Raw genomic sequence first — 24,276 nt, forward strand, 5'->3', positions numbered from 1 at the left:
GAAATTCAAAGTCTAAAAATTTATCCTGTGCCTATACCTGTACCCCACGCCTATGCCTATATGAATTGAGGTGTATCAAACTTACTCACTATATAACTGTTTGTAACAGTACAAGATCAGAAATGACACAAATGTTCATGTATACAAATACTACATAGCTGTATGAATAAAAAAAAGAAAAAGATCTATATATATTAATACAGAAAGATCTCCAGGAAATAATTTAAGTATAAAAAAGCAGGAACATAGGTAGTGCAGGTAAACTAAATGATACATTCTCTACTCTCAGCCATGGTACTTAGTATTGACATTTACTTATTTATTTTTAAGATATTATTTATTTATTTGAGAGAGAGAGAACACAAGAGGGGGGAGGGTCAGAGGGAGAAGCAGACTCCCTGCTGAGCGGGGAGCCCAATGTCAGACTCGATTCTGGGACTCCAGGATCATGACCTGAGCCAAAGGCAGTTGCTTAACCAACTGAGCCACCCAGGAGCCCCATGGTACTTAGTACTCAAAACTCATTCCATGCTTTCCTCTTTTATAAGAAAGAGGAGAAAATAAGTATATAATTGCTTTTGCAGATATGTGATTAAGGAAACCCTAAAAGATATTCAAGTAATCCAAATGGTTACCTGTAGGAAGTAGATGGGGACCAAGACAGTAAAACCTCTCCATGTATGTATATGTACGTGTGTGTGGTTTTGATATATGAACCATATAAATGTATTAGCATTTTAAAGAATAATACACATTTATAAATAATACATTTTAAAGAATAATATTACTTTAGGATCATTGTAAGGATTAAATAAATTTGTAAATGTACCTAATATAAAATGTCTAGCACAGTGCTTTACATACAGTGGAGCTGCTAGTCTCCAAATGTCATCCAAACAGTATGATAACATATACAATAAAAGAATACCAAATATTTAGACTCAATATTTTCATCTCTAGAAATACACTATCATAAAAAAATCTAAAAATTGGACAGACTTATATATAAATAATAAACTGTTGAAACAAACCAGAAACACAAAAACAGAGAAATATTCAATAGACTATAGTACATCTATATTCATAAAGCATTTCTAATAACAGAAAATGCTCAAAATATAGAACTTTATAATCTCAAATGGGGGAGCGGTCTGGGGAGTGGAGGGCAGAGAGATATTTACAAAAATAAAAGACTTAGAGAAGGTATAGCAAATAAGCTTTTATAAAAGAACTGTTGATAATTTTTTTTCTCTTTTAATTCTCTTCCATATTTTTCAAATTTTCTTTTAAGCATGTAGTCCTGAAAAAGGAGAGAAAGGAAAAGAGAAAAAATGGATTTGGGGATCACAGAAGTACGAGTTAAAAACTCACATTATTATTTGCACTTTTAAAATAGGCTCCACACCCAGCTTGAACTCACGACCCTGAGATCAAGACCTAATCAAGAGTCAGATGCTTGGGGCGCCTGGGTGGCTCAGTCATTAAGCAAGTGACTCTTGATTTCAGCTTAGGTCCTGATCTCAGGGTCCTGAGATCAAGCTCTGCGTGGGGCTCAGTGTGGAGTCTGCTTGTCCCTCTCCCTCCCTCTGCTTGCACACTCTTTCTCTCTCAAATAAATAAAATAAAATAAGAATCTGATGCTTAACCAACTGAGCCACCCAGGTACCCCTATTATTTGCCCTTTTAGACAAGTCGATGAAGCTCTTGAAGCCTCCAGATCTGTAAGATGGAGATGATTTCCAAATTCCAGGGTTACTTAGTGGATTACAGACATTTTATGTATAAAGGACATAAATAATGTCTTAAATATAGTGACCACTAGGTAGTAATTACTATTCTCATACCTCTTAACTGTGCAACATCCTTTCCTATACACATGTAAAATTACACTATATTTCACCCATCTGAGATACTATTCATTTTAATATGTAAGCAAGTTTTACAAATATTGAAATGTCAAAAATGATCATCTTGGATTTGATGATATTTGGTATAACTTTAGTGAACTAAATGCCACTTTCCATATGTACCTTTTTCTTTAGTACAATGAAGCACAAATTGCATTAGAAGCAAATATTAAAAATAAAGGGACTGCTCCCATGGAAGATATACAAATGGATAATAAGTGCATGAAGAGATGCTCAACATCACTAATCACTACGGAAATGCAAATCAAAACCACAATGAAATACCAACTCATACCCATTAGGGTGGCTACTATCAAAAAGCCAGAAAATAACAGGTGTTGGTGAGAATGTGGAGAAACTGGAACCCTTGTCCACTGCTGGTAGAAATAAAAAGTGAATGTGGAGCCATTATGGAAAACAATATGCCAGTTCCTCAACAAATTAAACATAGAATCACCGTATGATCCAGCAATTTCACTTCTAGGTATATATCCAAAAGAACTGAAAGCAGGGACTTGAATAGATATTCATACAATTATGTTTATAGCACCATTATTCACAAGAGCCAAAAGATGGAAGTAACCCAAATGACCAGCAGTGGATGAATGGATAAACCAAATGTGGTTTATGTCCATAAAATCAAATGTTATTCAACCTGGGAAAAGAAGGAAATTCTGACATGCTACAAAATGGATGAAACTTGAGGACATTATGCTAAGTAAAATAAGCCAGTCCCCCAAAGACAAATATTACATAATTTCATTTATGAGGTACCAGGCTCCCTGCTCAGTGGGGAGTCTGCTTCTCCCTCTCCCTCTAACCCTCCCCCCGGCTCGTGCTCTCGTTTGCTCTCTCTCAAATGAATAAATAAAAAATCTCTTTAAAAAAAAGGACTATTTTTTCTACTTTAATTTAATTTATTTATTTAAGTAAACTCTACACGCAACATGGTGCTCGAACTCATGACCCCAAGATCAAGAGTCACTTGCTCTTCCAACTGAGCCAGCCAGGCACCCCAGAACTATTTTTTTAAAGTAATACAATCTCCTTTAAAAAGTTCTTAATATGATAACAACAAGAAACCATGAAATAAAAACCAAGTTAAGTATTAAACTACCTTAATAAACATTTTGACTGAACCATTTAAAACCTCAATTGAAATTTAAATACTGTAAACAAAATACTATGCTCTGAGCAATAAACTTATTATTCAACTTTATGTTTCTTTCTTTTTTTTTTTTTACCTGGGAGAGAGAATAGTACCAAGACAGAGGAAGATCAAACACTCTTAGTACTGCTGTCTTCAAGGAAAACTGTGATTCGCTTACTGTTTCTTCTGACATGACTCCTCTTCTAATCTTCATTAAATGAAACATAAAAACATATGAGCCACTAAATGAAAGATACAAATTGAATATTTAACTCTATCAGTTTTTTTTGCAGTTAATTATTCATGATATACTTCCCTGAAGAAAATCATGAGCCAAATTTATCTGAGCTAAAAGTTTATTTATTAATCACCAAAGGACCCAAAAAGAAAATGAGTTAGATTTGAACTAAGAGTTCAGGTAACACATTTTCCTTAGAAAATTTCAGGTTCTAGATTCTCTTTTTTCTGGTTAAACATTTCGGCTTTTAAACAGTAATTTAAAACTGATTTCTTCTCACCTATTTCCTACAAGGGAATCTGATTAGAACCAGGACCCTTGGGGCTAGAAAGTAAACTCAGTTCACTGAACTTCGGAACTCAGGGACTTATTCTTCTACTAGCCCATTTTAAAGATCTTCAAAGAAATGCCACACATATGCTATGAAATTTTAATATTGTTTTAATACCTATTTCTATTGAAACCAAAGAAAGAGAAGTCAGATGTCTACAGAGAAAGCAGCTATCTCTCAGAAAGGCCCTTAAAGGTAGCAGAACCTTCATAGAAACATGATGGTTCAGGCTCTGGGTCCATGCTTTTCAAAGCCAGAAACTCAATTTTATCTTTGTATCTAGCTGGACATACACTAAACAAATTCACATAGTATTGATGTATAAATTAGCTTACAAATTTATTCATTTATAATAAGGAAATATACTATCCAGTAAAAGAATACTTATACATGTCATCAAAACATACCCTCTCTAAAATAAAAAACTGTAAGGAGCTAAATTTAAAAAAAAAAGTTAAAAAGGCTGCCTGGTGAGTACAAAATTAATGGATCCTGAGGAATATTTTATCTAGGCCAATTAAAAGCCTGAGACAGGTCTCTGGTACACAAGAGAGTAGGCTTCTCCAGTAACCAGAATGTTTACATCTGCCAAATCTAGTATTTCTTTTCCTTGAATAGGACCACATAAACATACCTAAAGAGAAAATAAAAATCATTAGCAATCTCTCTATAAAAAGCTTATTGGCTAGCTATACTTTAAGTCCTTTATTTCTGCGTATCTCTCTCCTCTTTTTGTAGACTCCAACAAACTACCCTTTTGTTAATATCTTTTCTTCACACAAGTATCAAAACCACTGATTAAGCAGTAGTTCCCTTTCAAACCAAACACAGTAATACTTCTTAAGGTGGGTTACTGCTACTGACACTAACCTTATTCCCTACTAGTGACACTCACAGAGTATAAATTTAATCCCCCCCCCATATTCTAATTACAATGTTCAGGCTCAGTATAATTCTAATTGAAGTACATTTATTCCAACCAACAAACTTTGACATAAACATATTACTGAGAAAACAAAGGAATCCATGAAGAAACAATTAAACAAGAGAAAAATGGTCCTCTGGGGAATGAGACTAGGGGTGTAAGGGAGGTTGGGCAAGGAATCACTCCTTTTCATAAGTCTTCTCAAATATTTAATTTTTTAAGCACCTACATTTGTCACTTTCTTTTAAATGTTACACTAAAAAAAAAAAAAAAAAAAAAAGCACACTTATCCTGTCCGCCCCCAAAACTGACAACTGCTTGAGAAACATTTTTAGTAGTTAAATAGATTCTGGATCATTAAGCCATCTATGCTACATTTAAAAAAAAAAAATACTGAGTAATTCACTCAAAGTGACTTTCTCCATAATAGAGGGTTCGAATTTTTTAAGCAGAGGAGAAAGAAAATAAAGCAAACATTTCAATTTAAGCTGCCGGGGTTTTCTTAAAAGAGTTCTGACAAATCTCCTTTTTTGCATTCTAACTACCTCATTCCCTTTAACTTAAAATCACTGAGGGAATGATTCTAAACTTAACAATTGAATAATGTAAAAAAAAAAAAACCAAACTAATCATTTCATTTGCTTTCATAAGTATTAAGATGAACACCAAGGCAGTTTAATTATTCAAATTTGTAGAGAGACTAAAACATCACCAAAAATACCGTATTATGTAATATTACTCGCTTCTCTCCAGCTAACCACTGCGGAGCTAAAAATGTGTGAGTTTGTTTCTTAAACAACCTAAAATTCTATTCTACAGCTTGGACTTTATAATTTCAGCAAAAATGAAAGTCTGAAATACCCTAAAAAAATTTGACGTGAAGCCTAAACCCATACAACAGAACTCAGAAAAACACAGCAAAAATGCTTTGTTGCAATCATGAAAGAACAGTAATAATGAAAGTCTGGGCAAGAGCAAGATCTTCTGGAGTCCTCCCTCCAGAATATAAATGTTGAGCAACTTTATTTACAGAAGGGTCCCAACGCCACAATCCTCCCAATGCTGCATTATTCTCTGAAAGCACCTGCAAAGAAAGCGTAATCTTCCTCCATTCAAAAACCACTCCCTGCTCAAACCACTGGCATTCAAACAGAAACATGGACCAACCAGCGGCACCCACCTCCAACAAGACCCCCACCCCCGACCCCCACAGCAGTCTCCTCAGCGGTCTCCCTTCTTTACCAAGGGACCAGAAAAGGGGCCTCCCGCAGGATCGCCCGCCCAGGCCCTCAGTCAGACTCGGAGCGGTCGGGAGCCCACCCTGATTCAGGGCCTCCCCCTGGCGTTGGGACTTCCCTGGCTTTCTGTTCCTTCACCCGCACTGGGAATCTTGAGGGCCAAGGCCGGGACCCTAGCCCGCGCCCCACCACGCCCACCACGCCCAGTCCCGCTGCCTCGGCCCCGCCAGCGTAGCGACCCCACCCGCCCCAACGCCCGCCCCCTCCACTTTTGTACCTGGTGCTCCAGGCCAGGTGCGGCTGGCCCAAGCCTGCTTCCCCGCCGCAGCCCCGCGCTGAGCAGCCGCCTGGCCGCGGGGGCGGAGTCCTTCCGGGGTCAGCGTTGGGAAGGTGGAAAGAATGTTGGCGGGGGCCTTCTAGCCTTTCTGCGTGAGGGGCTACGTGTGAAGCCGCTCCCGCCATTTTTGTTTAGGGCAGGAGATTTCTGCCTTGCTAAAAGGATCTAAGAACCACTTAAGAAAAACTGCGTTTTTACAATGCTGTTAACTGGTATCGTATTCCGTGGCCTTTTGAGGGATCTAGGACTATTCGGTGAATCTGGTGAAAACTAGGGGACATTACCCCAGAAAAATACTCATAGACACGCTCATACATTGTTTAAGAGAAAAAATATATGCAGTATATACAAGTTCAGACGCCCCAAAGCAATACATGGATCCCAGATTAAGAACTTCTACTATATATCCGCAGCACTTAAACGAATGAATGTTAAGAGGCATTCTAACCCTGTATGATGAAGTTATTGATTTCAATTACTCTTTTTCTCCATGTTTCCCACTGAATTAGAATATGTAAATATGGACAACTATGAGTTGTTAGGCAGAGTATGTATACCCTGTTCTGAGGTTCTAACACACAGTAAACAAATGGGGGATCGGGTGGTGGGGGAATGGAGAACGACAACAAAAAAAGATGCTGTTTCCATGTGCAGTCTTCAGCCAAAACATTCCACCAAAACTGCGGATTTAAAACTTCCAATTGCTGAGCATATTTGTGGTGAAATGTCAAAACAATTTTGTAAGGATAACTAAAACGTGACAGCAGTTTTTACTATTCCTACCTAAGAAATGAATAATCATTTCTGTTAGTTTTCAAAATTCCTGTTTAGTCAAATGGGAAATAGGGAGGGAGAATGACAATGCTATGTGTGACATTGTTAGATAAATAATAACTGAAAGTGTGCAGAAATCTATGTGAAAATATTTTGCACTTATAAAGTAAATGGTACTGTTGACATCTGAAGAACCTGGAATTTGTGAGTCTGTTTTTTGTTTATTCTCCCAATCTCCTTTCTGCTGCCTCCTCCCTACTTCCCACAACTTCCAAACCCTCAGCATAACGGGAAGAGCGGTAGTAATTATAACTACCACTTAAAGCAACTTTACTGAGAACATGATCTCTTTTAATTCCACAATAAATGTTATGAAAGAGATATTAGTATATACCCATTATGGATTTTGCTCTTTAACAAGGGAACAAGAAATACCATATTTTCATTACTTTTCTAAATCAATGTAATTTGCTCCAAGTCTCCCTTCTCCTGGGTTGGCAGAGTATTTAATTGCTAAAATTAATGAAGGGAAACCTCACTAAAGTGGACTCAAGATGATATAAGGACAAGCTGGAAGGGAAAGCTTTACCACTCAATGTCAGTTAGGGAAAGAGTCATCAGTCACAGGCCCCAACAGGAAAGATACACATTGCATCTTCCACAAGAAATCGACTACGGCAACCCAGCCAGGGAGGAACCATCATCATCCCAAACCCTTGCTTTTCTCCAAGGGACTTTTGCTCAAAACAACCCTTCCCATCTTTCTCCTCTGTAAGATAATGTTCTTCTCCTGTGTTTGTTAGACTTGCCTATGGCTTTGCCATACCTTGCTTGTCTCAAATTGCAATTCTCTGTTATCCCCGAATAAGCCTATTTTTGCTGGTAAAATAATTGACTATTTTATTCTTAAGGTTAATACACAATCTTAGTCGTTAGTAGGTACATCAGTTAGGATGCTGTTAGCTACCAGAAAAAAGAAAACCAAATAGTGGCTTAAACCATAGGACAGGGTATTCCATATGGATGCAGCATCAGGGAGGCACAGTCTCTTATTTGGATATGATACCTTTTTTTTTTAAGATTTTATTTTTTTTTAAATAATCTCTACCCCCAACCAACATGGAACTTGAACTCACAACCTGGAGATCAAGAGTTCTGTGCTTTACTGGCTGATGCAGCCAGGTACCCCTGGATATGATGTCTTATGTTATCCTGGCCCAGGAGAAAAATGGGGCTTGGTTAAATCTAAAGGTGTGTCCCTCACCCTAAGTGAGGGGAATCATTAGTCAACCATCAATGAATTTGTAAGATCCAATATGTATAGTACCAAAATAATGCTGTAGTTTTAGACTGCCCACGTTCAAGTCCTTTCTCCACCTCTTACTAGGTGTGTGGTCTTAGGCCAAGTACTTAACATCTTGATGCCTCAGTTTCCTCATTGGGGTATTAGGAAGATAAATGTAATAGTTCTTGTAAAGCACTAAGATTCTTATGAAAATTTTTAACTTGAGAAGTAACTCCATGGGATCTGAGGATAAAACTTTATTGCCATATAATTGATTTCCTTTGTAATCCTATACATTTTGTTTTATGCATGTAGAAATGTTATGTGAGAAGGGGGTCCCTAATTTACCATTTACCAGAATGTCAAAGGGGTGCAAGATACCAAAAAATGGTTAAGAACTTAGAACAATCCTGGCACAAATTTCTAAGATGTAGGTCATATTCAGTGGGACTTTTCCATCCCCTTTGGCAGAAGCTCCAAAGCTAAAAGAAATACCTGCTGGGAGGTGCCTGGGTGGCTCAGTCAGTTGAGTGTCTGCCCTTGGCTTGGGTCATGATCCCAGAATCCTGGGATCAAGTCCTGTGTCAGACTCCCTGCTCCTCGGGGGGCCTGCTTCTCCCTCTGCCTCTCTCTCTCTGTCTCTGTCTCTCATGAATAAATAAATAAAATCTAAAAAAAAAAAAGAAGAAAGAAAGGAAGGAAGGAAGGAAGAAAGAAAAAAAGAAAGAAAGAAAGAAAGAAATAGATACCAGGCGCTTGGGTGGCTCAGTCGGTTAAGCATCTGCCCTTGGCTCAGGTCATGATCTCAGGGTCCTGTGATCCAGCCTGCATCTGTCTCCCTGCTCAGTGGGGAATCTGCTTCTCCCTCTCCCTTTGCCTCTCCCCCCCCACTCATGCTCTCTCTCGTTCTCACCTCCTCTCTCTCTTAAATAAATAAATAAATAAATAAATCTTAAAAAAAGAGAGAGAGAAATAGATGCCAAGTGTCTAAATATTCTTAAAAAGGATGCTAGACCAACCACACAGGGCATGCTAGGAATAACATGAAGCCCCTTTAGCAATCCTCAGTCCTCACATACCTCCAGGGAATGATAAAGCAGAATTGATCAAAGAAGACTGAAAAATGAAAATGCCTAAGAGACAGTTTTCTGGAGTGCTGTGTGTTTTCCTCCCCCTTCCCCAAAAGTGAGGAGAGGAGAGTGCATATCCCATCTTACCCCCACCTCAAGCCAAGTGAAAGAACTTACAGAAACTCAGACAATTTTTTTAAAGATTTTATTTATTTATTTGACAGAGAGAGAAAGAGAGAACTCAAGTAGGCAAAGCTGCAGGCAGAGGGAGAGGGAGAAGCAGAACCCTTGCTGAGCAGAGAGCCCAATGCAGGGCTCGATCCCAGGACCCTGGGATCATGACCTGAGCCAAAGGCAGATGCTTAACTGACTGAGCCACCCACGGGCTGCAAACTCAGACCATTTGACTCTGTGCTCTGTAGTTTATGTCGCCTGAAAAGTACAAAGATAATAGACTATTCAAAGAGGTCTTTGATGGCAGAGCAGAGAGAGGGCTGCAGTGGAAGTGGCCTGTATTACAATTTTGCAAGAAAAATTATCCTGGGGGCCATGTGAATGCCACAGAAGATAGCCAGACTTGAATGACCTTAAGAGGTTGTATCTTTGAACCATGAGCTAAGTGGACTATCCAAATGGTTAACCACAAATTTTTGTCCCCAGTGGTAAGAAATAATACAGTAAGAGGTCCCAGCAAGAGGGGCACTCATTGAGGAACCCACAAAAGGGCCCTATAAGAAAAAAGCCAGCATTTAGGAATGAGTCACATGCAGAAGGCAACCAAGTCAGATTTAATGCACTGATTGTGTATATCTGACATTTCATTTAAGGTATTTAGGATCACTGCTCACATTAATATATGGCCAATGAACTTCGTGAACTATCGGTGGAAACAGCAGTTATCAAGTAGAAACATTAAGCCTGACCAAAGTCTAGCACTTTAGTTAAAAACAATTAAATAGATTAATTATTTTAGGTAATTCTTATATGCAATTACTTTTTCCATTAACTGCTAAAACCTGGCAGAGTCTCCAGAAATAACTTGGGGCCTCCTTTTAAATCTATACAATGCCAAAGGGTGTATACTGGCCATTATATCTTTGTTCTCATTAACCACCCGTAAGTGTTTGGCAGACTCCTCCACAAGTCAGAACTAAGCTGACCAAGGCATTTAGAACTCAGACTATGGTTCCAGATGCTAATTTAGAGTGTGACTGTATACATCCAAATATTACAGATTCAGTTCCTCAAAATATTAAACATAGTGATACCATGTGACCCAGCAATTCCATCCCTAGATAATACACAAAAGAAAGTAAAGATATATCCACATAAAACTTGTACATGAATGTGCATAACAACATTATTCATAATACCTAAAAAGTGAAAACAACCCAAATGTCCAACAACTAATGAGTGGATAAATAACAAGTAGTATATCCATATAATGGAATATTATTTGATCATAAAAAAGGAATGGTGTACATGCTACAATGTGAAAACATGCTAAGAAGCCCATCATAAAAGATATATATATGTATGTATAATATAGTTCTCTTTATATGAAATGTCCAATATAGGGAAATCTATAGAGACTGAAAGTAGGTTAGTGGTTGCCTAGAGCTGGAAGGGTTGTGGGAAAATGGAGATTGCTGTTAAAGGGTATGGGACTGCTTTTGTTTTGTTTTGTTTTTTTAAAGATTTTATTTATTTATTTATTTGAGAGCGGGGAGTTGGGAGGAGCAGAGACAGAGGGACAAGCAGAGTCTACACAGAGCACAGAGCTCAACTCAAGGCTCAATCTCGTGACCCCGAGCTGAAATCTAGAGTGCAGCACTTAACCGACTGAGCCACCCAGGTGCCCCTGGCAGTGAAGTATTCTAAACTTAGATTGTGCTGGTTGTACAAATCTGTGAATATACTAAAAACTATTGAATTGTATGGGGCGCCTGGGTGGCTCAGTTGGTTGAGTGGCTGCCTTCGGCTCAGGTCATGATCCTGGAGTCCTGGGATTGAGTCCCGCATCGGGCTCCCTGCTCGGCAGGGAGTCTGCATCTCCCTCTGACCCTCCCCCCTCTCATGTGCTTGCTCTCTCTCATTCTTTCTCTCAAATAAATAAATAAATAAAATCTTTAAAAAAATTTGAATTGTATACTTTAAGTGTGTGAATTACATCTCAACAAAGCTGTTACCCTCAAAAAATTATTATTGTCATTTCTTAGAACAAAAACATCGAGGCTTAAAGAGTTTAGGAAAATGGTAAAAGCTAAAGATCTGATGCCAAAGGGTGACTTAGAACATGATCTTCCCAGGATGCCTGGGTAGGTCAGTCAGTTAAGCGGCTTCCTTCTGCTCGGGTCATGATTCCAGGGTCCTGGGACCGAGGCCCATGTCGGGCTCCCTGCTCAGCAGGGAGTCTGCTTCTCCCTCTGCCTCTGCCTCTCCCCCTGCTTGTGCTCTCTCTCTGTCAAATAAAGAAATAAAATCTTAAAAAAAAAAAAGAACATGATCTCCCTGGACTGCCTCAGTAGTTGTCAAAATGCCATGCTACTCTAGTAAGAAGCACGTATTCTATTAGATATTTACATCAAAATGTAAAATAATCAGTAGACAACACAAATGTTTCTCTAGTAAGAGCTTAGGTAAATAAGTTTATTTCAAAGTTACTTTAAGACAAAAAACAGTAAAATTAAAATTAAAGCACATGGAAACAAGAGTTCCTATTTTGCACATTTAGAAACCTTATATTTCAAAAGTCTAGAAAACCATGTTCTATTTTTATTTTATTTATTTATTTATTTGGCAGAGAGATACAGAGAGAGAGCAAGTAGGCAGAGGGAGAGGGAGAAGCAGGTTCCCCACCGAGCAGGGAGTCCGATGCGGAGCTCGATCCCAGGACTCTGGGATTATGACCCGAGCCAAAGGCAGCCGTTTAACCGACTGAGCCACCCAGGCGCCCCCCATGTTCTGTTTTCAAAATTAATAAAATTAAAAGAGTTGCATCTGTTATCTATATATGTAAATGATGAACATTTTGAAAAGTATAAGAAAATTACTCTCTCCCCAGGTTAGAAAATATATTTTATATTTCCCTCATATTTTCATAGTCACTTATCTTCAATAGCATGTTTATTGATTTGTTCATTTTCTACATTATACCATGTACGGTGTTGAATGCCAGATATAATAGGATAGGTAAGATAAAATCCCTGCCCACAGTTTGGTTCAGGAGATGGAAAAGTGAACAAACCATTGCAATGTATAATAATGACATTATAAGGTATAATTTATAATTAGTAGTATAATATCACTAAGGAATATTCCCAAACAGCCTGGAGAAGGTGGCTTCTCCTAGGAGGTGACCCTTGAAGGATAAGTGGAGTTCACTTTTATTTTTTATTTAAGAGATTTATTTATTTATTTGAGAGAGAGAGTGTGAGCATGGAGGAGGGGGGAGCAGAGAGAGAGGGAGAGAGAATCTTAAGCAGGCTCCACACCCAGCACAGAGCCCACGGTGGGGCTCAATCCTCTTACCCTGTGATCAAGACTTGAGCCGAAATCAAGAGTCAAATGCTCAACCGACTGAGCCACCCAAGGGCCCCAGGTGGAATCCAGTTTTTTTAAAGATGTTATTTATTTATTTGTCACAGAGAGAGAGAGAGCACACAAGCAGGGGGAGCGACAGGCAGAGGGAGAAGCAGGCTCCCTGCTGAGCAGGAAGCTGGATGTGGGACTTGATCCCAGGACCCTGGGATCATGACCTGGCTGAAGGCATACGCTTAACCGACTGAGCCACCCAGATGCCCTAGGTGTCCAACTCTTGATCTCAGCTTAGGTCTTGATCTCAGGGTCCTGAGTTCAAGCCCCGCCATGGGCATGGAGCCTACTTAAAAAAACAAAAAAAAAAAACTATCCCAGACGAGCCTGAAGACTGCATGTAACAAAAGATGAGGTAAGAGGAGTAAATTTGGGTGGAACTGACTCCACGAAGGGAAGGGACTAAGATAAGGCAAGCAAGGTGGCTAGAGTACACAGATGCTCTGTTTCAGGCAAGTGCAAGGTCCTTAGATATCGCACCTGAGGCACCTTGCTTATCTCATCCTAGGCCCCTGATGAGAAAAAAAAAAAAAAAATGTCTGGGGCAACAAGGAATCATTGAAGTGTTACACAATTGGATTTATGTTTTAGAGTTGTGTTCAGAATAATGGCATTAGATTAGAGGAGAGACTAGAGTCAGACATGGAACTATCAAAATAATCTATGCAAAAATGAAAAGGATCTGTACAGAAAAATCTTCCTAGGTTCAATTCCCCATGGAGTCAATTGTACATCTATTGGTTTTACCTCCTAAGTAGCTCTCATGGCCACCTCCACTGCTAGGTCCTTAGACTCCCTTGTCTGTATTCTACATAGTCTGCCTCCATCTATGCCATTCACAGCTCTCCAAGTAATCCAATATATAAATCTCATCATGTTGCTTCCTTTCTTAAAGTTCTTCATAGATCTCTAGAGGAAGAAGTTTACTTAGCAGACAAAATCACTCATGATCTGCCTTCTCTGTCTAGCCTACTCCCTGACTCCTTGCCCTCAAACTCTGATCTAGTAAAATTGATCCCTTGTAGGTTCCCATATCTAGCATACTATCTCTTGTTGATATCCCTTTGCCTATGTTCTTCCCTCTGTCTAAAAAATATCCTTCCTCCTCTGGCCCATCGGAAATCTTTTTACTTAGCCTTTAAGCCAGTATCAGGATTTTTTGTTTTTTGTTTTTTTAATAATATTGGGTTGACCTGGCCCCTTATTTTCTCTCTTGGAAACTTTCATTCCATCCACCCACATAATTGTCATTGGAGCTGCTTTGTTCTTCCAAGACCATAATCCTCTGGCTGAATGCTTCTGAGCAGCACTTAACCAAGGTGAAGACAATAAACCCATTATTTGGGATTTTTTTAAACTAGGAATTCTGTTCTTGGAGAAAACTGCAAGATGGCTGGGCGCCTGGGTGGCTCAGTTGGTTAAGCGACTGCTTTCGGCTCAGGTCATGATCCTGGAGTTCCAGGATTGAGTCCCACATTGGGCTCCTTGCTCAGCGGAGAGTCTGCTTCTCCCTCTGACCCTCTTCCCTCTCATGCTCTCTGTCTCTCGTTCTCTCTCTCTCAAATAAATAAAAAAATCTTTAAAAAAAAAAGAAAACTGCAAGATGGCAAATTCAAGAAATGACTGATGAAGAGATCTTGGGGAATCCTAGTAATGTTCGAGTGCCCAGTTCTAGTTAGCCTTCCTTGTATTTAAAGAGCCAATAACCATCCCCCCTTTTTTTTGCCTAAGAGCATCTCAAGTGGTGTACCCCAGCCCACTGATGTGCTTCAAGTAACTTACAGTATGCCCAGATGGTGATCCCTGCTGGAAACCTCTAATTGTAAGCATTCTTGTCTATTGACCTAATTTTCTGAATGATCTAATCTGATAATCAGAAAAAATTTGAGAAGCACCAACCCAAACTAAAGCCGTAATTCTCAAGTGGGGGTGATTTTGTCACCAGTGGGAGGAGGTGTTATTGGCATCTAGTAGTTACTACATATGCTGCTAGACCTCCTGCAATGCACCAGAACCATAACCCACAACAAAGAATTAGTCAATCGAAGGTGTCAGTAGTGCTATCTTTGAGAATCCCCAAGCTAGAGTAAACTGAACCCTTACCCTATTTGTGAATAGATAAAAACGGATTTTCTTGGCAGAGGCCTCAAAAGCCAATGTCAAACACCTTCCTATCCAAATCAAGGTACTATAATGGGGGGTAGAGAGGTAGATGCTTCCCCCTCATCTCAAGCCAAGTCTGAAGGGCTTTAGGAGGACCATTTTGGAAAAGATGACATGTGTCCTTTGGCATATTAGACAGACAAGACTTGGTAACTGATTCTCATTTGAAAAGTCTTAAGTCAATTGGCTAAGACTGCTTCCAAGCAAAAGATGCACACAAGCTGATTGGGAATAACACATACTTCTGTGAGATACACATGTGCTTTTTGTGGACCAAGTGAGGACCCCATGTAAGAGAGCTGGATTGGATCATCTTGAGAGAGGCTGTCCAATAAGACTGTCTTCATGGGTGAGATGATCCTAACCTTTGGATGGATCCCTGGAAACCAGAGGACTGAGGCATATGTCATAAGATATACAGCTGGCCAAGAGATTGCAGGTGAGTGATGATTCCAGAAGAGAAAGATCAGCCTCAGACCTCAACTATACCCAGACGGCAATGACTTCAGGCCAAAACTGTTCTAGTCAGGAAAGATCCTTTCTGTCCCTGTCTTCTTCAATCCGAGAGGGGCCCAAAATGAAAAGCCAGTCAGGGGGAAGGGTAGGGAGGGAATGGCAGATAATTTTTTACCTGTAGGGTTCTGGGATTTTTGATGTTGCACTGGACAGGATTTTTTAATACCAGGGAGAAAAGACCATTGTTTATTATTAGAACATGACTCTAGGACTTTTTAATTACTTGGGGAAAGCTAAAGTCTTTGCCTAAGGTTTTATCCTAGGAACAGAGAGGGATCTTCAGAGATTTTCAGAGACAATAATGAGAAACAATAAAATTGGTTTCTGCCTGCCCCCTACCAAATCCATCTTGTTTAGCACGTTAGGAACAACAGTTTGAGTTTCTGTCACTAATAACCAAAAACATATTATAAAGCCTCAGTTTAAATCAGGGTTTCTGAATAGTGGCACTAATGATGTTTTGGACTCTCCTGTCATGTTAATGCAAAGGAATGTAGCTGATTTCTCTTCCTCCAGTCCTCCTCAGGAATTTTACCGCATACCTACCATGGGGCAAATACCCACCACCCCCAGTTGAGAATCAACGAATATTTGAGTCTTTCAATGCTGGACTATGAGAATATTGTGAGCAAGACAGAAATACTCACTGCTCTCACTGAGTTTTACAGTTCCGAGGATATAGGCAAAAAATTCAATACACACAAAAATCTTAACATAATTAAAATTTATAATAAATTCTCTGAAGGAAACAAACAGGATGCTGAAATGAGGAATAACGGAGTGAATAGTGTTGCTTTAAACAAGAACTATCCATCCAGGGGCACCTGGGTGGCTCAGTTGGTTAAGCGATTAAGTCTTGATTTCAGCTTAGGTTGTGATCTTGGGGTTGTGAGATCCCTTGGGGTTGTGAGATCCGGCCCCATGTTGGGTTCTGCGCTCAGTGAGGAGTCTGCTTGAGATTCTCTCTTTCCCTCTCCCTCTGTCCCTCCCCCCGCTCATGCTATCACTCTCTCTAAAATGAAAAACAAAATTAATAAAATCTTTAAAAAAGGAATATCATGGTTGGAGTTAGCCAGGTGAATGAGGGATCGAAGTTTGGAGTATCTGGTAATAGTATGTCTGACTAGGGGAATAGCTTTTGTCAAGGCTTATTCAGTCTCAGGCATATGAACATCAAATGTATGTTTTGTGCCATTTTCACTTGCTATTACTCAATTGCAAAAATGAGAAGGTATTTGTCTTTTCTTAATTTAATTTATTTTATTTTTTAAAAAGATTTTATTTATTTATTTGACAGAGAGAGGCACAGTGAGAGAGGGAACACAAGCAGGGGGAGTGGGAGAAGGAGAAGCAGGCTTCTCGCTGAGCAGGGAGCCCTATGTGGGACTCGATCCCAGGACCCCGGGATCATAACCTGAGCCCAAGACAGACACTTAACGACTGAGCCACCCAGGCGCCCCCGGAGAAGGTATTTGTCTTGATATAACCACTTAATTGTCTTCCTTTCTCCCTTTTCCTACTCATATTTCTTTTCTTCTTCCTTTCCTTCATTTCTTCTCCCCCACCATTTTTACTTTGGTTAAATTTAAATGTACACATTAAAAAAAATTTGCAACTAGCATATTGATGAGAGCCTCTTGCTATCACAGCAAATGTTAGAAAATCTAGAACACTGTCTTTTTTCTTTTTTAAAAAAATTTTTTAAAAATTTATTTATTTGACAGAGAGAAAGAGTGAGAGAGCACAAGCAGGGGGAGCAGCAGAGGAAGAGGGAGAAGCAGGCTCCCTGCTGAGCAAGGAGCCCAGGGCCCTGGGATCATGACCTGAGCAAAGGCAGATGCCTCACCGACTGAGCCACCAGGTGCCCCAACACTGTCTTTTTTCAAATAAATCCACACAATTCTCCTTTAAGTCTGATACCAGAGAACAAGACATCAGAGAACAAATGTTTTCATGATCACTCTTATCTCTTAACAAAGGAGTAATATTTAAAACATTTAGATATTTGATTTTTAAAATAAAAATTAACCACATTGCCTACATCCTGTAATATGTAAATGTAATATTTTGAAATATGCTGAAAAAATAAAAGGAGTGGTAGTGTCATAGGCATCCTCCAAATTGTGAAACCTCCATCCTCTCTCAGTGAACTAAGGTAGGTGACCATTTGTGGTGCAAACCGAGGTATTGGCGTCAATTCCTATATAGCTAGCAAAAGTTCATTTTTTTACACTTTTATCATAAAAATAGAAGTAGAAGCTCCCATATTTTCTACTTGATTCTGATGAAGATTGATCATTTTGCATAGTACTTGGCTACATCCTCCCATTTTGGAAACTATAAAGTTAGAGATAATCAGATAGATTGAAATTGGCAATTTTAACAATAATTTTCATTAATTTAACTGTTTTTATTTGCGTAGTAATCAATTGAAGAAATTTTAAGTTACATTAATTAGAAGGCATGTCTCTTTCAGTACTCTAGGCACTAAGCAGATGCTAAGGTTTCAATAAATATTTCATTTGATCTTGATTTTGGCCTAGGGGAAAACAGGAGAGATGAATTTCTCCTTTGCAGATGTGGAAAAGGAAAAGCAATTACGTTCAGAGAATCTAAGCCCTAAGAAGTTGGGAGAAGAAAGAGGAGAGAAAACAGCGTTGAGTTATGTTGTCTGATATTTCTTTGCATAAGGTCGGAAACCTGAGGCCCTTCAGTGGCCAGCCTTAATGCAAATTCTCTAATGCATTGAAACAAGACCTGCCAAAGGTCGTATAGTGTGAATGTAGAAGAGGGGGAGAACATGTGTAAAAATGACAAGAGCCCGAAGCCTGAATCTGCTCTGCAAGTACTCGGTCCCAGCAACGGAGCTCCTCTGTAAGTCCCAGGGGTGAGGACACACCAGGGTCTCCGCACCTGGGCCCATCCACCGCGGCCACGCCCCAGGGGTGGGGCGGGTTGTCTCGAAAGCTCCGCCCCTTCCCGCCCTCCCGCGACGCCCCAGACGCCTGCGGCGTCCGCGGAGACACCGGAAGGAGCTGCGGCTGCTGCGGGAAGTGGCCGGTGCGGGAGGCGGTTACCCCGCGGGCAGGGCTGCGGAGCCGTTTCCCGGCCCTCCTGATGCGACGCCTCCCCTCTCCGAATCCCGGGGAGTGAGAGAGGATTTTGCGGAGGTGCGGCCGCAGGCCACCGTTGGCCGCGCTGGCGGGGTCCGCGGGGAAGGCCGTGGAGGTGAGCGCGGCGCTCCTGGGAGGGGCGCGGGGCCGAAGGGCGCTTCGCCTGTCGCCAGGAGCCGGTCTCGGTTCTCGCTCCCGCGCTCTGGGGCTGCGGCCGCTGCAGTGGCCTCTTTTTCTTAGTCTTTGGTGGTGGTGGGCGCGCGGGAGAGATGAAGGCCTAGGTCTCTGTGCTTTGCGTTACAGTAATGATCTGGTGGCCGCCACGGCGGGGATCGGCGAAGGACGCAAGTCAGTTGCAGATTTGAGGAAGGGTCCCCCAGGGGGCGCTCCCCTGGGAAGCGGGAGGCTAAGCGAATCCCTGAGAGGGGCCCCGCTCCTTTCCACGGTGTCCCATCCGATTTGCCAGCCCCCCACGGTGGGCGCAGACGATTGAAAGCCCCGCAGCGCGCTGGCTCCTAGGTCTTGGTTTCGCTTTGTAGCGCAGTTGAGGTGATCGGATCTATTCATGCAGCCCCAAAGCCCCGTTATTCGTTGTTATTAACGGGAAAATCCCTGGTGTCATCGTCCCTGGAATTTTTCTCCGACCAATATTTGATCCATATTGTTTCAGAGGTCATCCCGTACAGTCTGTCCATCTGCAGCTTTTGTTTGTGTCGAATTTCCATACTGTATAGTTTTCCAGACCTTTAGTCGTATATATTTACCAAGTACAAAATGTTCTTCATTTGAATGTTTACAGGGTGCAAGTTGAACTATTGTTTGAGAATCTTCTAGGTGTTTTGCACTCAACTTAAACATTTTTAGGGTTTACATTCTCTTATAATTAGTGTTAGGCCTGGAAAATTGGGCCAGAGGGTAAAATCCTAGCAGGAGCATGCATAGGCTCTAAACTGAGGATGAATTTTACCACAAGGATCTCTAGACTTCTTGCTTAATAGATATTTAGAATTATATAATTTTTAAAGTTTAATTAGATTGTTTTTTCTTTAAGAAAAACCTGTTTAAAAAATAATGAGGCTGTTTTCTATCCATTTCTAGTTGAGGCGATTTTATCATTTGGGAAGGTCTGATCAAATCAGATAATAAGCTATTTGACTTGAACCTAATACAAATATTGTTAATGAATTAATATTAATATAAATAAGGGAAAAAGTAGGAATCTTATTGATAGATGATGCTAATTTTATAAGAAGGTAGTAGTAATAGTTATGTTGGTAGGTTTGTGTTAATTCATTTACTTTGGTGGGATTGGAAGAAAAGGATTATACGAAAAATATTCCAGGAATAAAATATTTGACCTGCTGTATGCACGAGGGATAGTCTACTTAAGATTACATCTTATTTTTGATCTCATTTATTGCCAACTTTCACTTTTTTGTCTTTCATAAACTACCAATAACCAAATAACAGTGCAGTTTAATGGCATTAGATTGTAGTAGTTTATTTTAAATATTTGAAATTCTGAGTTGAGATAATTTTTAATTTTTATGTATTGCTGTTAGAATTTTCAATGACCTTTCACATGTGCAATCTTAGTTGAACCTCATGCCAAGCCTCTAAATTAGGAATGCCAAGAAGTAAAAGTCTTTTCCCATGACAGAAGCATTTCAAAATTGTGTAAGGATCAGAATTTCCTTAAAGCCTGAAATAATCTTGCTGAAGTAACCTTTGATAAAAATTGGAATTCAGATAGATATTAAAGCACTGTGAATTATTATTTTTTTTACTTTAAATTTTTATTGTTATGTTAATCACCGTACATTACATCATTAGTTTTTGATGTAGTGTTCCATGATTCATTGTTTGTGCATAACACCCAGTGCTCCATGCAGAATGTGCCCTCTTTAATACCCATCACCAGGCTAACCCATCCCCCCACCCCCCTCCCCTCTAGAACCCTCAGTTTGTTTTTCAGAGTCCATCGTCTCTCATGGTCCGTCTCCCCCTCCGATTTACTCCCCTTCATTCTTCCCCTCCTGTTACCTTCTTTTTTTTTTTCTTAACATATATTGCATTATTTGTTTCAGAGGTACAGATCTGTGATTCAACAGTCTTGCACAATTCACAGTGCTCACCATAGCAGATACCCTCCCCAATGTCTATCGCCCAGCCACCCCATCCCTCCCACCCCCCCACCACTCCAGCAGCCCTCAGTTTGTTTCCTGAGATTAAGAATTCCTCATATCAGTGAGGTCATATGATACATGTCTTTCTCTGATTGACTTATTTCACTCAGTATAACACCCTCCAGTTCCATCCACGTCATTGCAAATGGCAAGATCTCATTCCTTTTGATGGCTGCATAATATTCCATTGTGTATATATACCGCATCTTCTTTATCCATTCATCTGTCGATGGACATCTTGGCTCTTTCCACAGTTTGGCTATTGTGGACATTAAAGCACTGTGAGTTATAAAATAAGACTACAAGAGCATGAAGTACAAAAATGATGAAAGATTTATGGTGAGAAAGTTGAAATATGGGTATCTTTTTAAAAGTAATAAGTAACAGCTTTTTTTTTAAGTTTTAATTATTTAAGTAATCTCTACACTGAACATGGGGCTTGAATTCACAACCCCCAGATCAAGAGTGATATGCTTCTCCAACTGAGTCAGACAGTGCCCCAGTAACAGTTCCTTCTTTAGTATAGTTTTTAAACTTTTTTTTTCAAGTCTGCATGTGATGGCAAGAGCATTTTGATAAATAGGATAGCTCCAAAGATTCCAAGATAAGTACAGTGGTATAATCATCTATAAAAAGGAGCATGAATTTTGTATAGTATATATATGTATAGTATATATGTTAAGAGAACTTTTATTTTTATTATTATTATGTTTTTAAAGTAAGCTCTATGCCCATCGTGGGGCTTGAACTCATGACTTTGAGATAGAGTCCTATGCTCTACTGACTGAACCAGCCAGGTGCTCTGAGAACTAATATTTTAAAAATTGTGCATGTATCAAAATAAAGTTATTTTAGAAGGCTAAGTAAATACTTGTGAGTTTACCAGGGAAAGCCCTTTGGAAAATAAAAATAATGAAACGTTGTTTCTGCCTTCAAAGAAGTATAGTCAAACTTCTGGTCATGTAGGATAGTTTTTTTTTTTTCCATTACTACTGTAAGTGTCTTATGAGTATTATAACCAGGAATTTAAGTGAGGGAGACATTACTTGTTATTGAGTCTTGGTAGAGATGGTATTTGAGATGAGTGACCTTTGAAAGGTTTTCAACAGGGGAATATTGTAGGACATTTCTAAAATAAAAAGATAATTGGGTTCCTGGAAAGATATGAGTTATATTTAAGAAAGGATTGGTAGAACAATCTGTATATGTGCTGCCGAAGCGAGCACAGGATTAGTAGAACAATTGGCTGATAGTAATTTATGGGTTATGTAAGTTAGTAATCGGAGATGAAAAAGACAAATTATGAAAGACTTCATTCATTAAAGGTGTTTGATCAGAAGAGGTATGTATTCCACATGAATGCACAATGAACTGTAATTGGGAGAAGACTGAGACCAGGAGATTCCTTTGGGCAGCTTTAGGTTGAGCTAGATGTCCATAGCATTACTTTTGTGGTCCTTGTAGTTTCTCTGAAGTGCTATCTTGAAAGCAGGGCTTTAGATAAAAACATTGGTGCAGGGGCACCTGGCTGGCTCAGTTGGTAGAACATGTGAATCTTTATCTTGGGGTCATGAGTTCAAGCCCCATGTTAAGTAGAGCTTACTTAAATTAAAAAAAAAAAAATGGGTGCAGGTGAGATGCTGGAAGCAGCAGTGAGGGAGTGGGTAAAGATTTAAGGAAGGGAAAAAAAGCCAATGAATGGGATCTGGTGTGTGTGTGGGGGGGGGTAGTTTAATCCTGTGGAGATTTTTGTAGAACTGCCTCAGAATTATCCTATCAAACGAAGGGGAGTTGAGGGAGTTTTTCCACCCACTTCCGGATCTCTAATAGCTCTAATCATTGAAAATCTTCACCATTGATTGGGTTTACTAGTGCTAACTTTCTCCAGTTACATAAAAAAAGGATTCCTCATACTTAAAGGATCATTATGTCCAAATAACTGGAACACATATATCAAGTCTGCCAACCTTTGTCTTCTGTCTAAAAGGCCATACTTGAATTATTTTACATAGTAGTTAATATTTTATTGTTTACTGTCTCACTCTGTTCAAAGCACTTTATAGGTATTTATTTTATTTTATTTATTTATTTATTTTAAAGATTTATTTATTTGAGAGAGTGTGTACACAACCATGCTCAAGTCAGGGGAGGGGAAGACGGAGAGAATCTTCAAGCAGACTCCCTGCTGAGTGCAGAGCCGGAGGCGGCTAGATCTCCTGACCCATGAGATGATGACCTGAGCTGAAACCAAGAGTCAGATGCTTAACAGACTGTGCCAGCCAGGTGCCCCAGCACTTTGTACGTGCTTTATATATACTCCAGAACTCCATGAGGTAGATATTTATGGTTATCTCAGTTTTATAGACGAGGGAATTGAGGCACAGAGAAATAACCCTGGTTACAAACCTAGGACATAGGGAAATTGGGTTTGAACCTAAGTAGCCTTGCTCCAGAAACTACTCTTAGCCACAGTGTTGTCTTATAAGATAGTTTCCAAATTATTTATTTTAAAGGATTTCTATGGAAGGTATTCTTATTCTGTAGTTTTTAGTATTCTTTTTTTGTTTTTTAAGATTTTATTTATTCATTCGAGACACAGAGATAGAGTATGAGCAGGGGGAGAGGCAGAGGGAGGAGCAGGCTCCCCACTGAGCCAGGAGCTGGATGTGGAGCTCCATCCCAGGAGCCTGGGATCATGACCCGAGCCGAAGGCAGATGCTTAACAATCTGAGCCACCCAGGCGCCCCTGTAGCTTTTAGTATTCTTCATAAATAAAATTTCCAGATATAATCTAGTTTATGAATAGAATAAGACCGATTACTCTTTGTATCCTGAAACCTATTGATAAATTGAGTAAGAATTGTACTGTTGTTCCATGCATCTCCTAGAGTCTGGATTCTAAATACTTGAAACTCTTTTTTTTTTTAGTGTCACTTTAGACAGTAGATTCTGTGAACCCTAATATAGGATATGGTATGACCATCTTTGTTAATTTTAGCTCATTTTTCCAAATAATTTATTTTTTCTTTAAAAACTATTACTGTCAGGGCGCCTGGGTGGCTCAGTCGTTAAGCATCTGCCTTTGGCTCAGGTCATGATCCCAGGGTCCTGGGATCGAGGCCCGCATCGGGGCTCCCTGCTCAGTGGGAAGCCTGCTTCTCCCTCTCCCCCTGCTTGTGTTCCCTCTCTTGCTGTCTCTCTCTCTGTCAAATAAATAAATAAAATCTTAAAAAAAAGAAAAACAACCTTTTACTGTCAGGGGCACGTGGGTGGCCCAGATGGTTAAGCTGCCTTCGGCTTGGGTCATGATCCCAGGGTCCTGGGATTGAGACCCACATTGGGCTCCTGGCTCTGTGGGGAGCCTGCTTCCCCTCTCCCTCTGCCTCTCCCCCTGCTCATGCTCTCTCTCTCTCTGTATCTCTGTGTCTCAAATGTGTAAATAAAATCTT

The 24,276-nt window shown here is 39.9% G+C and overlaps 2 protein-coding genes across 10 annotated transcripts in view; one reads left to right on the top strand and one right to left on the bottom strand.

Annotated features, from left to right (window-relative positions):
- Positions 1 to 6,156, bottom strand: part of MIGA1 (mitoguardin 1) — a 91,060-nt gene extending 84,904 nt beyond the window's left edge. For 5 of the 6 annotated variants that reach the window (XR_012379405.1, XR_003208231.2, XM_073896483.1 and 2 more), the window contains exons 1-2: positions 6,067 to 6,156; positions 3,152 to 3,265 (exon numbers count right to left, since the gene is read on the bottom strand). Coding sequence is in view for 4 of the 6 variants with exons in the window: in XM_073896483.1 (XP_073752584.1) it covers positions 3,152 to 3,250 (99 nt within the window). In the remaining 2 variants the exon portion in view is untranslated. The remainder of the gene's footprint in view (positions 1 to 3,151; positions 3,266 to 6,066) is intronic. The other variant, XM_073896482.1, reaches the window with a different exon arrangement.
- A 12,393-nt stretch (positions 6,157 to 18,549) lies between these two features.
- The window catches only part of USP33 (ubiquitin specific peptidase 33), a 59,449-nt gene continuing 53,722 nt past the window's right edge, over positions 18,550 to 24,276 (top strand). For 2 of the 4 annotated variants that reach the window (XM_025871975.2, XM_025871976.2), the window contains exon 1: positions 22,970 to 23,160. In XM_025871975.2, the coding sequence (XP_025727760.1) occupies positions 23,086 to 23,160 (75 nt within the window). In that variant the 5' untranslated portion in view covers positions 22,970 to 23,085. Of the gene's footprint in view, positions 18,757 to 22,969; positions 23,161 to 24,276 lie in introns of those variants that run through there. The other 2 variants (XM_025871978.2, XM_025871977.2) reach the window with 2 other exon arrangements.

Source organism: Callorhinus ursinus, unplaced genomic scaffold (assembly GCF_003265705.2).
Source record: "Callorhinus ursinus isolate GAN/ISIS: 27379988/994484 unplaced genomic scaffold, GSC_fseal_2.0 scaffold9, whole genome shotgun sequence".
In the NCBI taxonomy this organism is placed as follows: domain Eukaryota; kingdom Metazoa; phylum Chordata; class Mammalia; order Carnivora; family Otariidae; genus Callorhinus; species Callorhinus ursinus.